Raw genomic sequence first — 16,314 nt, 5'->3', positions numbered from 1 at the left:
TGGGCAACATATTACTACCGCCCACATATATCTCGCGTAATGATCACAACGAAAAGATCCGAGAAATTAGAGCAAATACGGAGACTTACAAGCAGTCGTTCTTCCCACGCACAATTCGTGAATGGAACAGGGAAGGGGGGATCAGATAGTGGTACAATAAGTACCCTCCGCCACACACCGTAAGGTGGCTCGCGGAATATAGATGTAGATGTAGATGTAGATAGAAGAATTCTTGTATAGAATACGAGTAGTATGCAACAAGAAGGCCTGCCATCTTCTACATCTACATTTATACTCCGCAAGCCACCCAACGGCGTGTGGCGGAGGACACTTTACGTGCCACTGTCATTACCTCCCTTTTCTGTTACAATCGCGTATGGTTCGCGGGAAGAACGACTCTCTGAAAGCCTCCGTGCGCGCTCGAATGTCTCTAATTTTACATTCGTGATCTCCTCGGGAGGTATAAGTAGGGAGAAGCAATATATTCGATACCTCATCCAGAAACGCACCCTCTCGAAACCTGGCGAGCAAGCTACACCGCGATGCAGAGCGCCTCTCTTGCAGAGTCTGCCACTTGAATTTGCTAAACATCTCCGTAATGCTATCACGGTTACCAAATAACCCTGTGACGAAACGCGCCGCTATTCTTTGGATCTTCTCTATCTCCTCGGTCAACCCGATCTGGTACAGATCCCACACTGATGAGCAATACTCAAGTATAGCTCGAACGAGTGTTTTGTAAGCCACCTCCTTTGTTGATGGACTACATTTTCTAAGGACTCTCCCAATGCATCTCAACCCGGTACACGCCTTACCAACAATTAATTTTATATGATCATTCCACTTCGAATCGTTCCACGAGCATACTCCCAGATATTTTACAGAAGTAACTGCTACCAGTGTTTGTTCCGCTATCATATAATCATACAATAAAGGATGTATTCGCAATACATTACATTTGTCTATGTTAAGGGTCAGTTGCCACTCCCTGCACCAAGTGCCTATCCGCTGCAGTTCTTCCTGCATTTCGCTACAATTTTCTAATGCTTCAACTTTTCTGTATACTACAGCATCATCCGCGAAAAGCCGCATGGAACTTCCTACACTATCTACTAGGCCATTTATATATATTGTGAAAAGCAATGGTCCCATAACACTCCCCTGTGGCACGCCAGAGGTTACTTTAACGTCTATAGACGTCTCTCCATTGATAACAACATGCTGTGTTCTGTTTGCTAAAAACTCTTCAATCCAGCCACACAGCTGGTCTGATAATCCGTAGGCTCTTACTTTGTTTATCAGACGACAGTGCGGAACTGTATCGAACGCCTTCCGGAAGTCAAGGAAAATAGCATCTACCTGGTGCTCTACCTGGGAGCCTGTATGTAATATATCTTACGTATCGGGGATTGGACTGCAGTGGACGTTATACTGTGAGTGACACGAAAATGACCTGGATGTGGTTGGGAAATGGTACAGAGTCATCTGAAGATCTTCACTGAATTCCGAGATATAAGAAAAGACTGAAGAGATTACTTAACGGAACATGAGAATAGAAAACATGTATGGAATTGTCTAAAGGAGGCCTTCATCCAACAGTGGGTGGCACTGTTTTTGGTTATGTTTTTGGAGATGATATTTTGCTATAAAAGTTTCTAAATGTATTACTTATTTATTTTACTGTACACTGAGTGGATTTTAGAAGTATGATTGGTCTTCTGGGTGTATGTAATGGAAATTCCCGTGTTCTGTACAGGAGCTTCAAGAGACTTTGCCAGCTACTCTGTTCGTAATGGACGCTTCCCACAATGCACTGCAGAAGCTCCCACAGAAACTTCCAACTGAACTTCGTCGGCTTGACGTGTCCCACAATCAACTGCAGAGGCTACACACAGATATGCCGCCAAACCTGGAGATTCTTCAGGTATTTACTGAACAGTTGTGTTCGTTAAGTTTCGCTATTAACACTTATGGAAACTACTAAATTATCAATACTCCGATACTGTCACTCCTGTGAAATGAATAATGTTTTGTGATCGTGACTGTGTATATTGGGAAGCTATCCGATCGTTTTTCGTCTCTGTAAGTATTCCTATGGAGAGGAAATAACAGAATACTAACAAGAATCGAACCTGGCCTGTTAGTAATATAGAAGAAGGAAATGATCGCCAGCCTAATTACATAAATTTGTACCACATACTACCATGCTTCATAAAAAAACGTCAACTATTAGAATTGACTTTACATGATACAGAAATACTATTTTGCTGTTCAGATAGAAGACAGTAGCGCAATTTAGCAAGTAATGTACCTTTGGTATGACATGAACTACACAGGAGGAGTACATTACAGTAGGAAGCAAATGATCATTACAGATAATTGATTAGTAATGGTGGAGCACCACTAATTTTTACCAGGAGTTCTTTTGTCAGTTTCATTATTGGAAATTACTACCTTTGAAACACATAATGAATTGGAACTTTCTGGCAGATTAAAACTGTGTGCCAGGCCGAGACTCGAACTCGGAACCTCTGTCTTTTGTGGGTAAGTTCTCTACCAACTGAGCGACCCGAGCACGACTCACGACCAGTCCTCACACCTTCAATTCTGCCAGTACCTCGTCTCCTACCTTCCAAACTACCTAATCCATTAATTGTACCATCTGTACTGATAATTATTTGTACCCTCAAGAAATACTCACATCCTTATACTATTCAGCTGAGGAGGGACATGCGATATCTGAATGTAGTATGGTTTGAATAGTTGTAGCTATTTGCTTAACCAGCAGTACACAAGGTATAAAAGTAAAAGTTGTACTTATTGAGTACTTTAACTTTAATCTGAAATTTAAATCTGGATCAACTATCAGTATGGGGACCCAGAAGCTGGTCTACCAGTGGTCTCGGATTTAAGCTGAACGTTTCAGATACAACACAGTATTGGAAACACTGTTAACTACATAACACATTAAATTATGAACACTGTTATTTCAAGAAGAAGGACTTTTTAAACTGAATACTTTAAATCCTCTCTTAGAAACTGTACATTGAAGATACTGTGACTATCCTTTTAAGAAAATTACGTGGAGTGTTTCAAAACTTAGGCTCATTGAATAGCTCGTTGAAGAACTTGACTTTTGTTAAGGAAGGTAGTTGCTTTTCAGTTAAGTAAAATAAGATACTCGAAATTACCGTATCACCTGGGATAGGACCCTGTCCAGGTAAATAACTGAGGATAAAGTATGGTGGCTTAACGCACAGTTTACAGAATACAAACTTACAGCTGAAAGAAAAACCACATAAATGCTCCCTGCAGATATACAGTGCTCAAATGCTAATTTGAGACGAGGGTGATGACAATGTCAGCCTTCTCTGCTATTCAAAAAAAGACAGCAAAATAATCCACTATGAAAATTTTTTCTTAGCTTCGGATTTCCGTATCACAGAGCCAGTCAAATATGCCACAAATAATAAGTTAAATTATGTCCACAACCGAGGCTATATTGTATAATCTAGCAGCTCTTCCCGCCTCTTTCAGTTCACCAGATGCACGCAGTTTACCCGCTAGCCAACAGCCGGTTCATGCCACACAGGAGGCTTGCAGTTCAACCGTCAGATCCACTTCTTCTATTCCCGCCTATTCAGTTCCATTGCGTATATACTTCCTTCCACGTTTTGCATGTCTACGAACCTGCTTTTCTCTATGCACGAACCAGTATTAGAAGTTCTTTTACGGTATATTACTTTTGAATTACAACAGATTGATTACAGTTACATAAGTGATCATAAATAATGAATAAAATGCTTTATAGACGTAACATCACAGAGTTTTGTGATACAGAAGTTACGTTAAGTAAAAACGGACAGATGTAAGATCATTATAGGTAATATCAAAGATAGTGTTACACGCTGCACTTCCAAAGTTAGCAGTAAGATATAGGACTTACCTGCAATAAAAAAGTTTTACTGTCAATTCTTCAGTGTAGTATAATTTCTAAAGTGACAATATTAAGTACTCCAAGTATTTACACCAAAGAACAAGAAAGAGATTTTCACATGATCAGTTGACATTACATCAACGATTGTTCATTGGACGAACTTCCTGACGATATAATCTACTCACCACAACAGAGATCGAGCTTTCAGCCTTGTTTTTAGGGTACAATATTCTTACGTACACTATATTCACTGTCTGATTAATATCTACAGCGGTCGTCTACTACTCAAATCCAGTACGTAAAAGAAATAAAAAAATAAACAAGATTTGCCGCTAGAATTTAATTTTTAATGATGTAATCGTTATAAAGTTGAAAGGCTTCTTGAGTCATTCCTTTTCCTTCGAAGGGACTGTTTTCATGCCCTTTTCAATTATTAGGTTAGTTTCTCGTTCTTCCTTAGTGTCTTCTTTATTTTACGTAATGTGCTTTCGTCATTGTTCAGACTTTTATTTGTGGCCTTTGGATTATTTGTGAACTACTTGTAAAAAACTATTGGCAAAGTTAGTGTTTATACTGTTATATTTTCCATTATTTACGTGTGACGTGTCTAGCACAATAGAATATCAGCAGTAGCTACCTGAACATACCAGACACATAACCATGGGTTCATCGTATACTTTAACTCTTTGCGCACAAGGTATATTTTGTACATATTGAAACTTCCCCTTTGAACAATTCTTACACGACTGTCCTTAAACTGACACACAATATTTTGTTAGCGCAACGCAATCTGACTTTCAAAATTCCCTACAAAAGAATGGCCCTGACTAACATTAAACTATACCTTTCACAAATCACTTACCTCACAAAATCTTCGCTGCTCAAGCTACTGCAATACAGCGAGCGCCACTACTGCCAGCTAAATAAAAGATTCAAACTATGGAAGGCACTAACTACTGATAGGGATAGTTAGCAAATGAAAGATATTAATAGAGAACGAACAATGTATTTACCTTGATATCATCACAAGTCATAATATATATATATCAGTTCATGACACATTACAAACCTCCGCCATCTCTCTCCCCACATCCACCACTGCTGGCGGCTCACCTCCAACTGCGCAACGTTACGCGCTGTTCACAGCCAGCTGCCTCTGCCCAACACTACAATGGCAGACAACAATGCAAACTAGCGACAGACTGCACACAGCACAGCCAGTGATTTTCATATTGAGCGCTACGTAACGTTGCCAATAAGAAAACATAAACAGCCTACTTACATAGAGAAAACATAAACAGCCTACTTACATAGCCCCCATGCTCCCCACAAAAAATTTTACAAAATTTTTTTGGGCAGTGGCCAATAATGATTTGATAAAATTTTTCATAATTACAATAACAAAGAAATCAAATGCACACACTTATTAATACAATGTTGGTCAAAAGCTAAAATTTTCTCACAGTCCATAAAGACAGTCCTGATTCATCACAGTAAAATAGCAGTGTTTTTCTCAAAGTCTGAGCAGTAGAAGAAAATGCACACGGAAGTAGTGGATTTCCATGCAGTCTTGAAGAAGTAGTGTTGTCCTTCCAACGGAAAGACAGTGCTGACTCTTTACATGCTGACAGGTAATGGGCCACAATGGAGCAAACCCACAGCAGAGTCATTCGAAGTTTTGAAGAATATTGGTAGGTAGGTCATCACAGAGCAGACCCACTGGAGTCCTGGTAGAGATTGTGGTATTGGTGGGCCACCAGAGCTGCAGACCCACTGCAGTCCTTGTAGAAATAATGGCGTTGGTAGGTCATCATAGATGCAGACCCACTGTAGTCCTTGTAGAGATAATGGTATTGGTGGGCCACCAGAGGTGCAGACCCACTGTAGTCCTGGTAGAGACGGCCAGCAGCCATCCGTTGCGACTGTGCAGGTGCACAATCACCATCGAAGATTCTTGCAGAGAATATAGCAAGTCCATAAACCACCACTTGTGCACTCAGAAAGTTTTTCTTTTAATTGTCCTTAGAACCAGCAATGCTGTTATCCAGTCCCTTGCTGAATTACCAACACACGTGCAAACACTATCAGTCCCTACTTCTCACATATTGTCCATATACTATGACCAACAGAAACGTGTGCAGTGAAATGTAACTTAATTGGAAGAACTGGTGTCTGTACAATTATAAATTTACAACATGAAAATACAATTACAAAGGTACAAAATACATCATTAAAGAACATAACAATACAGATAACATTTGTAGTACAGGCTTTACAAAAGAATAGAAATAAACATATACATGAGTGTTACAAAAATAGTGACATAAGTACATACATAAAATAATGAGAATAGTTTTCGAAACATTAATTTCACACATGAACATTGAAACAGAACAGAATTGTAAACAACTTTACAAAGAAAATAACATATTATTAATGCAACTTATATTTGAGGATAACAGTATTCCTCCTCATAGTGAATATAGCTTAGTATTAGAAGAGAAAAAAATTCTATGAAACAGTACACAGAGACAGGAAGAAAACAAATACTCAAGGGTACACAAACACATAGTGGGATAACACCAATAGGAAAGGACAGGGTTCGTTTTCAGTGTAACATTTGGTACTGCAGTCCAACCCAAAACTTCATATATCGTTCTTCTTATTTCATCCTTTGTTTCCACCAAAAAAAATTCTATCTAAGCATGCTTTCTGTATTTATATGTTCACACATTTCTTACCTCAACATTTATTTCCAAGAAAATCCTACCTAAACCTGTTTTCTCAATGCATTTCTTCCAATTCATCGCAACTCATTCTCTTAGAGGCTACCCCCTCTTAAGCTAACTTAAATCTACTGAGCTCAGATGCTAAACTAAGGGACGAGGCAATGCAGCAGCACAAAATAAGTAACACAAACAGCAATGACCAAAAAATTGGAAAATTGCAAAGCAAGCTACAGTAAATCTAAATTAACAGATAAAATGCAAAATTACAACTAATATGAGCCAATGTGCAGCAACATGAAAAATCAATGAGTAGTAAAATTGGCTTAACAGAGTAATGTAATGTGAAATTTAGTAGCACTATGCCTGGCAAACAGCAACAGCAAATGCAATAACTTATATCTAAACATGACATAGCTCAAGCAGAAAAAATAATACAGTAAAAACAACAATGCAGATAAGGGAAATGTATATTCACATCTTAATATCTATGTAATTAAAGTGGTGCACCACAACAACTTATTGTAAAAGAAATATTACCATGTACTTGAAAAGAATATTATGTATGCAGTTACTAGTTCCTTCTTATTGTTCTTTCCTTTCCAAGTGCTCGTTTTTTTTTAAAGAATGTGGATCATAAAATAATTATTTAATAGATCTGTTGACAGAAAGTGTTCACATTAGCAAATGCATTTTATTTTATAAAAGCAATGCTGCAACACAGCTGGAAACCAGATATCAAGTGAAATAAGCAATTACGCAAACCAAAGCATAAAAACATCATTCAATAGTCATGTGGCATTTCGTAAGTCAGTAGCTCTCAACTCTCATAGAAAGACACTTGTCATAATCAGGTGTGCAGATGTACGAATATTTCCCATCAATTCATAAGCATTTCAGCAATTAGCACAAAGTGCGAGTAATCATATGTTTTCAAGTAACGAGGGTGTCGCATTAGCGATGAAAGGCACACCCTAATGGCTTGTTCTCCAGGTGTTTTCCTGTGCTCTGAAAGGCACGCGCTAATGGCTTTTTCTCCAGGCGTCTGACACAGCTGGGTGCCCACGACGCATTATGTGTAGGTGGTCCGTTAACTTTCTTACGGAAATATTTACGACAGCAGTTTCCGCTACAGAGACAGTCGCATATAAAAATATTTCACCGGTCAAGAATTTGCGTTACAAATCTGTAGAAACAAAATGCTATTGATATAACAGTGTCCAAAAAAAATTTTCGTCTGCATTGTAATACATTCACGAATATACACACACATTTCATAACTCTTAAAGTACGTTTCTTGGTTTCCAACATCCTTTTCATAAATCAGAGTCCCTAAACACTACTCATTATTCCTTACCTCATTATACATATACATATTCGTCGACACTTCTTCAATATTTCATCATGAGAAATACGTAGCATAATAAACATTCCTCAACAACATAATACACATCGTCGTCGTAATAATAACATCATAACACCTCAGTCAAATCTCAAAATCGTCGTAACTTCCTCCAATAATTTCTAAGCCTAAAAAAATTCTCTGCTCATGTCAAAAGTGTCAGCTGCCTCAAACGTACTTTAAAAATCATGATCTCATACCAAATACATCATTCAAAGCTCTCATAGTATCACAATGATTCCGAAGAAATATGAACAGTTTACAAAGTACAGACAAAATACAGTTTCATAAGTGTGAAGTTATCCAACGGTGTAATTGCGTAAACATCTGTCACTGATGTAGTAAAAAACATGTTTATCTCTCAGTTAAATGATCAGATAGCTGTGTAATTTGTGTGTTAGAGAAATATGGTACTGATGTGTAAAGTTGTATAAGCAAATACCATATTAGCTAGGGTTCCTTGTGGTTGCCACACACATGGTACACAAAGTAGACGTGTACCCCCCTGAGGATTAATGTAATTATACCCTCAGGTGTTACAGATTACAGCAATGGAATGAAATGTATCACGGAAAACTTTCTTTGTAATTCAAAAATCTTTAAAAATAAATGTTTTAAGTATAAAATTGATCACTCAAATGCGTGTCCTGTAGCGCTAAATGCGCGTCTTGCTGTAAGATAATTCTGTGGAACTGTCGTAGTTATCGTCCTCTGTAAGCAAAGTTCTGCTAAAGTCAATGTACTTACCTCATGATAAACAAAAGTAAAATGCTTTGTGTATAGATATCGTAGTTATTACGCTTATTGTTGTGATGAAGAAAGTACTGTGCTGTAACGTATTGTTGTGCTACAGAAAAGGCTGTCTCCTTGTAGCTACACCATAAAAGTTACTACTAAAACATGTTTTAGTTTCCGGAATAATACAGAAAAACTGTGCAGATATAAAACAGAAACACCGCAAAATCAACATTGTAAATTGTCACTCATTAGTAGCGTCGTGATAAAAATCGTGTAGCTGTCACATAAACTAATCACTCTGTCGTCTGGTATCTCACAGAAAGTACTTTAAATCCAGAATGTATTTTCAAGTAAACCAAAATGTTGCATTAAAATCTCATTAGCAGTACCAATATAGTATGTGTCCTAAGTATATAAGCCTGATAGTCGTTATGTAATCGTGCAACTAACAAGCAAGAATGTACAAATACAGCACTGTGTCGTCTGTTCACTATAACAATGCATTCGTAATTTCTGTTTAAAAATGTTCCCTAGGTTCTAGACTGGATATTTAACTTCAAACATTGTTACATGTTAACAGATTCTAAATCTGACAAAGCATATTAGTAATGTGAAGCGAAAAGTTTTATGGCAATGACAAAGTTAAAAAGCAGATTATCTTTCAATAAACGGTTTTACATGTGAAATGTGGTGTAAACCTTTACTCTTCCTAGTACGCAGAGTTTCAACTTCAACGCAATTATCATGTGGTATACGTCGGATTCTGTAAGGTCCATTGTAAACTAGAAAGAATTTGTGACTCAAGTGTTTCTTCTTATGTGACAATGAATGAGCTTTAATGAGAACTTTCTGACCAATATACAATTTCTTTGTATTTGCTTTACCGTGTAGTTTTCTCCTTTTGTCTGCTGCAGATTTTATATTTTTAAGAGCCAAATCAATTATGTCTTTGTGTCGAAGTTTACGTGTATTTGGGAAAGGTACAAGCTCTCTGATTCTGTTCGGTGGTTCTTCACTCTTTAGTACAAGAGTAGGTGGTAAAGCAGTGGAATCATGAGGCATTTCATTCAGCACATTTTGAAATAAGTGTAAATATCTGTCCCAATGCTGATGCTTTCTGTGACAATAAAGTCTGCAAAGCTTATTGATTTCTTTCATAATCCGTTCAGACGGGTTACAATGTGGTGAGTACAATGAAATAAAAACAGGTTTGATTTTATGGCTGCGAAGCATGCGTGACCAAACAGCAGATCTGAATTGCGGTCCGTTATCTGAAATGACTTTATTAACGTGTCCAACTTCACGTAAGAAATTTTTAACAAAGGCGTTGGATACAGACCGTCCAGTGGCTTTACGTAACGGTGTGAAAGAAACAAATTTTGAAGTAAGTTCAACAGCGACTAGAACGTACGAAAATCCATTAGATGTTCTGACAAGCGGTCCCAAGAGATCAACAGCAGCAAATTCTTTTAATTTAGAAGGAATGATAGGAAACAACGGAGCACGATGTGAGACAGTAGATGGTTTCGCCTTTTGACAAAGTTTACAAATAGACAAGACTCTTCGAATTCGCTTTTCCATATTGTTAAAATAACAAGTCGTTCGAAGAATATGATAACATTTTCGTGGACCAAAATGTGCGTAGCTGAAATGAATGTACCAAATGAGCTCATTAACAAAATCGTCTGGAATGCAAAGTACCCATAGCTTGTCATCAACAGTGCAGCGTTTGAAGAGTATGTTGTTTCTAACCAGGTAATAATGCCGAATCTGTGTGTGTGTCTTTTCATGCCATTTGCTCTTGATGTCTTTCCAAATCGGATCTTTATCTTGTTCATGAGCAATGGCCTTTAAAGATGTGGTGATGAAGTTTTCAAAGCCGACTTTCTGAATGTAAAGAATACTGAAATTTTTCTCGAGGTTGCCTTCTGTGGTACTTTTCTCAAGCCCAGCCGGTGCGCGTGACAGTGCGTCCGCAACAATGTTCTCCTTGCCGGGAATGTAGACTATTGTGAAGCGGAATTCTTGCAGAAACAATGCCCAACGTTTTAACCTGTCATGATTTAATTTTGAAGACATAAGAAATTGTAATGCACGATGATCACTGTATACTTTTACGTGCTTACCAGAAAGAAAGAAACGGAATTTGTTAAATGCCCAAACGATAGCTAAAGCTTCTAATTCAGTAACGGAATAATTTTTTTCAGATTTGGTTAGCACTCGGCTAGCAAAAGCAATGGTTTTCTGAATGGTAGTGTCATTTTCTATGGCTTCTTGAAATAAATGGGCACCAAGACCGACTTTAGAAGAATCCGTGCTAAGGCAGAAATCTTGTGACAGATCTGGATGAGCTAAGATTGGCGCGTGAAGTAACGCTTCTTTCAAAGAATTGAATTCCAATTGTGCTTGTTCGTCCCAGTTCCAAATAGTATTTTTTCCAGTGAGAGAACAAAGTTTTGGTGTAACAAGAATTTGCATATTCAGAAAACGACGGTAAAAATTTACGAGACCTAGAAAACTGCGGACTTGTCTTTTTGTGGATGGAACTGGAATGGCTCTGATTGCTTCTAACTTTTCAGGATCCGGCTGAATCCCTTCAGAAGAAATAATATGTCCCAAAAACTTCACCTTTGTCCTACCGAATTCAGACTTTTCCAAGTTAACTGTAATTCCAGATTCTGCAAAAATACGTAACAAACTGTTGAGGATGCGATTATGTTGTTCCCATGAAGCTTCTGCTATCAGAATATCGTCCACATACAAGGTGATGTGACGTTTTAAGAACTCAGGTAATATGGAATTTAACCCACGAATGAATGCTGCCGAAGAAATGTTCAAACCAAAAGGAAGTTTCCGAAACTGATAACAAACGCCGAAACAAAGGAAAGCTGTGTATTTTCTACATTCTGGATGAAGTTCGATCTGATAAAAGCTGGATCTGAGATCAATGGAAGACAACACTTTTACACCATTAAAATTTTGAAGAAGTTCTTCTAACGTTTGCGGCCTGTCTGTTTCAGGAATAATGATCGTATTGATTTGTCTCGAAGACAAGCCTGATCGATCCATTTTTCTTCTCAACAACATGTAATGGATTGTTGTATGAGCTTACTGCAGGCTCAATAATGCCCTCATCGAGCATAGATTGTATTTCTGTTCTAACACGGTCCCTATAATGTGCTGGAATTACATATGGTCTAACACAAAATTTAGTATGCTCACGAACACGAAATTGGTATTGAAATCCCTTGATTGTTCCTGTTTTATGAGTAAAAACTGTGGAATGTGCTTGTAAAATCTCAAAAAGGTCCTGCCTATCAGTGTCATTACAATTCTCAATTGTTTGAATTTTATTCTGAATTAACTTATTAGTGTCAAATGCGCCGTCGATATCATCCCTGTCAGTACTTGCAGAGTGATTGTTAGTGTCTAGTTCCGTAGAAAATTCCGAACTGTTGTCTAACAGAACGTAAAGCCGATTAATTTCCTCATCATGGTTTGAGAGCCAATCTTCAAATTTCAAAGCTATTGACTTACCTTCTTTTTCTAAAGTTATTTCAGCATCGTGAAAGTTTAAGATTGCTTTGTATTCATTCAAAAAGTCTACTCCCAGTATAATTTCCGTCGACAATAATGGAACAATAAGGAAGTTCGTAGAGAAGCTGTGGCTTTGACAAAAGAATTCTAGGTTGGTTTGTTGGCGTACATCTACACTTTTTCCAAAGATTGCACCTTGTAATTTAATCTTACGTAACGGAAGTGTGGGGCAATCGTTCGATTTGTTGCATTTGCTAAAGGCTGTTTCACTGATTACTGAAATGGGACTGCCAGAGTCAAGTACTGCCGTAAATTTTACGTCATTTACTGTAATGCAAATCACAGGATATGCAACGTTGTTATGTTTTACGTCGTGTTCTTGGAGTAAGATGTCCCTAATATCTTCCATTTTTACGTAATTACTAGCTACGGCAGCTGCGTCGTTAGTGTCATAAGAACGTTTTGTGGCTGCTAGCGGTGTGAGTCATTGCCTATTGTCTCTTTGTTGGCGCGCGTCGTTATTGGGGTTTGGAGACCTAACTTCTACAAATTCACCGTGACGAGAGGGCCCTGCTCTGTTTGAATCCCGCCAGTTCTGATGCAATTCAGGTCTGTCGTTACGATCATATCGTCTGTCGTCATGTCGGTAGATTCCATAGTTTCTTTCTTGTCGGTCACATGGTGGAGAATTTCTCCCTGAATCGTAACTGCGCGCTGGTCCGTTGCGTCTAAAGTTATTCTGTCTCCCTTGATAGTATTTATTTTGGTTCCCATATTGTCTGTTTCTCTTATTGTCTCTGTGATAGTCATTACCACGGAGAGGTGATCTTTCCCTGTAGTTATTACTACTCTGCCAACGGTTGTCATACGGGTGGTGTCTGGTTTGGTCACGATTTGTGTTGTGAGAATAGCCTTGTCGTGTCAAGTTATTACTTCTTTCATCGCGGAATTGCGACGGATGTGACCTGTAATTGTTGTGTTCCTGGTTTCGCGTTCCGCGATTGTCAGTGTCAATTTCTAATTCTTGTAACAGTCCCTGAAATGCTTCAATGTCGTCTTTGCAACGCCCTGCCAAAATAATATGTCGTAAATGTTCTGGCAATTTGAGTAAGCAAATGCGGATGAGTTCTGAGGGGCTGTATGGGTTTGAAAGATATTGATTCTTGTGCAACATGTCTTCAAAATATTTCACAAGACTGGAGAATTCAGATTGTTCGAAATGTTTCATCATTATGATGCCATGTTTTACGCGGTCTTGTGTGGCTTGAGACCAATATGCTGAGAGGAAGGCATGATAAAATTCTCCTTCACTGTGACAATCGTGAATGACCGATCGCATTCTTACAGCTGGTTCATTCTCTAAATAGCCACACATAAATTCTAATCTGTGCTCCAATGACCAGTTGGGAGGAAAACAATGAGCGAATTGATGGAGCCATGCTTGTGGATGGATGTCGTTGCCAGAATTCTTAAATGTTTTGAATTTACGTGTAGTAATGAACAGCTTATAGTCAAAATCATCATGTCGGCGAGTCGCATATCGGTCATTGTTAGGTCGTGTCGGCCGTTCCATCTCGAAATTCGGTGCACATTGCCAGTTTCTTTCATAACTTCCGAAATGCCCTGTGTTATTATTTTGCGTCTTTTCCGTATTTCTAAGTCCCTCTTCCCGTGTTGGAGCGCGAGTGTCCTCTGAAATACGTAATTCTTGTACTACTTGTGCCAACTGATCTTGCACTTCCCGGATTTCTCTTTTGTACTGTGTATTAATTTGATTCTGATTTTGTTTGAATTTCCTAATTTGTTCATACTCTTCTGTGTCAGTGAAGGCTACAGGTGTTGTGTCATTCAGATCATCATCTACCTTTGTAGATAAGTTAGTGAACTGATCTGAAAGTTCGGCTACTTTATCCGATAGTGTACTTATTTCCTCAGTGTGTTTTTCTGAACCAAGTTTCAGAGTATCTACTGTGTCCTTTAAGTTTTCCTGAGTTTTTGCAAGTTGCGTAACCGAATCGGTAGATGCAACTGAGTCAAATTTAGCTTGCAAGGTCTCATGATTTTCATGAACAATAGTTTGCAGTTCTTTTATGGCTGCTTCGTGATTCCGTAATGCATTTTCATGCCGCGAAAAAATAGGTTGAAAATGCTCACAAATTTGAGTTTTTACGTCATTACAGACCTTTTGACATTTCGATTCGATGTTATGTAACTCAGTGGTTAAATCTACACGTGTTTGTTCAAGTGTAGTGTCTAACTTTTGAAGATTTTGTTCCATTGTGTCTAACTTTTCAAGCTTTTGTCCCATTTGTTGCATTAACTGTAATAACAATGCACTGGTGTCTGAAACATGTTCCTCAGTGCTTTTCGGCAGTGAATTTGCACCGGCAACATTCACATTTTGACAAGCGGAAAATGTGTCTTGACTCATTTGAGAAAACGGTGAGGACGCAAAACCTGAATCAACAGTATTTGCGAGATCGTGTCGTGTCATTTCGGCTTCCTGAGGCGAGCTATTGCCGACCGGTCGATCGATAATGCTTCCCTCTTCACTAATTGTTTCACTGTCCATGCCATTGTTTGACGCCCGCTCCATTTCCCTGTGCACAGTTACCAAATTACTACTTTGAACATTAGTAAATTCATTACTCGGCGGCGCTGATAAGCTACGCTCGTCATCGCTATTATTTCTCAGTTTAGTTTGGAGCCTAGTGTTACGTTTTTCACACGCCATTATTGTCACAGTATTTCACACGACAACACAGAAAAACACAATTTGAAGATCAAAAATAAGAGAACACATTAACATAGCACTGAAAATAATATCTAGTTAATTGCAAGCGCAGCTGCGAAATACTTGGTGCAAATCTACATGCATGCCACAACTGTTTTACTGTACAACAATGAAAAACTACAACTACAAAGGAAATTCTCTCTATGATTACGCGCTACCAATAAACAATAGCTACACCAATTACACAAACTACAAGAAAAAATCAGAAGATTCCAGGTTCGTATCCTGGCAGGGTCGCCATATGAAACTTCCCCTTTGAACAATTCTTACACGACTGTCCTTAAACTGACACACAATATTTTGTTAGCGCAACGCAATCTGACTTTCAAAATTCCCTACAAAAGAATGGCCCTGACTAACATTAAACTATACCTTTCACAAATCACTTACCTCACAAAATCTTCGCTGCTCAAGCTACTGCAATACAGCGAGCGCCACTACTGCCAGCTAAATAAAAGATTCAAACTATGGAAGGCACTAACTACTGATAGGGATAGTTAGCAAATGAAAGATATTAATAGAGAACGAACAATGTATTTACCTTGATATCATCACAAGTCATAATATATATATCAGTTCATGACACATTACAAACCTCCGCCATCTCTCTCCCCACATCCACCACTGCTGGCGGCTCACCTCCAACTGCGCAACGTTACGCGCTGTTCACAGCCAGCTGCCTCTGCCCAACACTACAATGGCAGACAACAATGCAAACTAGCGACAGACTGCACACAGCACAGCCAGTGATTTTCATATTGAGCGCTACGTAACGTTGCCAATAAGAAAACATAAACAGCCTACTTACATAGAGAAAACATAAACAGCCTACTTACAATATACACTTCTGGAACATTAAGAATGATGATCTTGACGACCTCAGCGTCATAAGTAACATTCTTGGGTGATACCAGACTATTTAGTTTCCCATCCGCTCTTCCCCAGTGCTATTCACATTACTTTCCACATCGTGTCTCATCAATGTTCACATATTCTTCCTCGTAATCACACAAAATTTTATCACTGAAAGCGATTTGATGAACTAAGTGTGAAAAATACACAGTTTTTTATTGAGTAGTTTGCTTAAATAATTATTTAGTATCTATTTTGATCCACACCACTTCTTCCTACTTTTAGTTATACTACCTGTTTCAGACTAATTCATTATATTCACTCAAAG

At 38.4% G+C, this 16,314-nt stretch overlaps 1 protein-coding gene across 2 annotated transcripts in view; it reads left to right on the top strand.

Annotated features, from left to right (window-relative positions):
- The window catches only part of LOC124619795 (toll-like receptor 2), a 147,204-nt gene that overhangs the window by 71,256 nt on the left and 59,634 nt on the right, over positions 1–16,314 (top strand). For both annotated transcript variants that reach the window (XM_047146389.1, XM_047146398.1), the window contains exon 6: positions 1,757–1,924. In XM_047146389.1, coding sequence (XP_047002345.1) covers positions 1,757–1,924 — 168 coding nt within the window. The remainder of the gene's footprint in view (positions 1–1,756; positions 1,925–16,314) is intronic.

The sequence above is a fragment of the Schistocerca americana genome, chromosome 1 (genome assembly GCF_021461395.2).
Source record: "Schistocerca americana isolate TAMUIC-IGC-003095 chromosome 1, iqSchAmer2.1, whole genome shotgun sequence".
Classification (NCBI taxonomy): domain Eukaryota; kingdom Metazoa; phylum Arthropoda; class Insecta; order Orthoptera; family Acrididae; genus Schistocerca; species Schistocerca americana.
The sequence above is the reverse complement of the archived record's forward strand: the minus strand, read 5'-3'. Positions and strand labels throughout refer to the sequence as shown.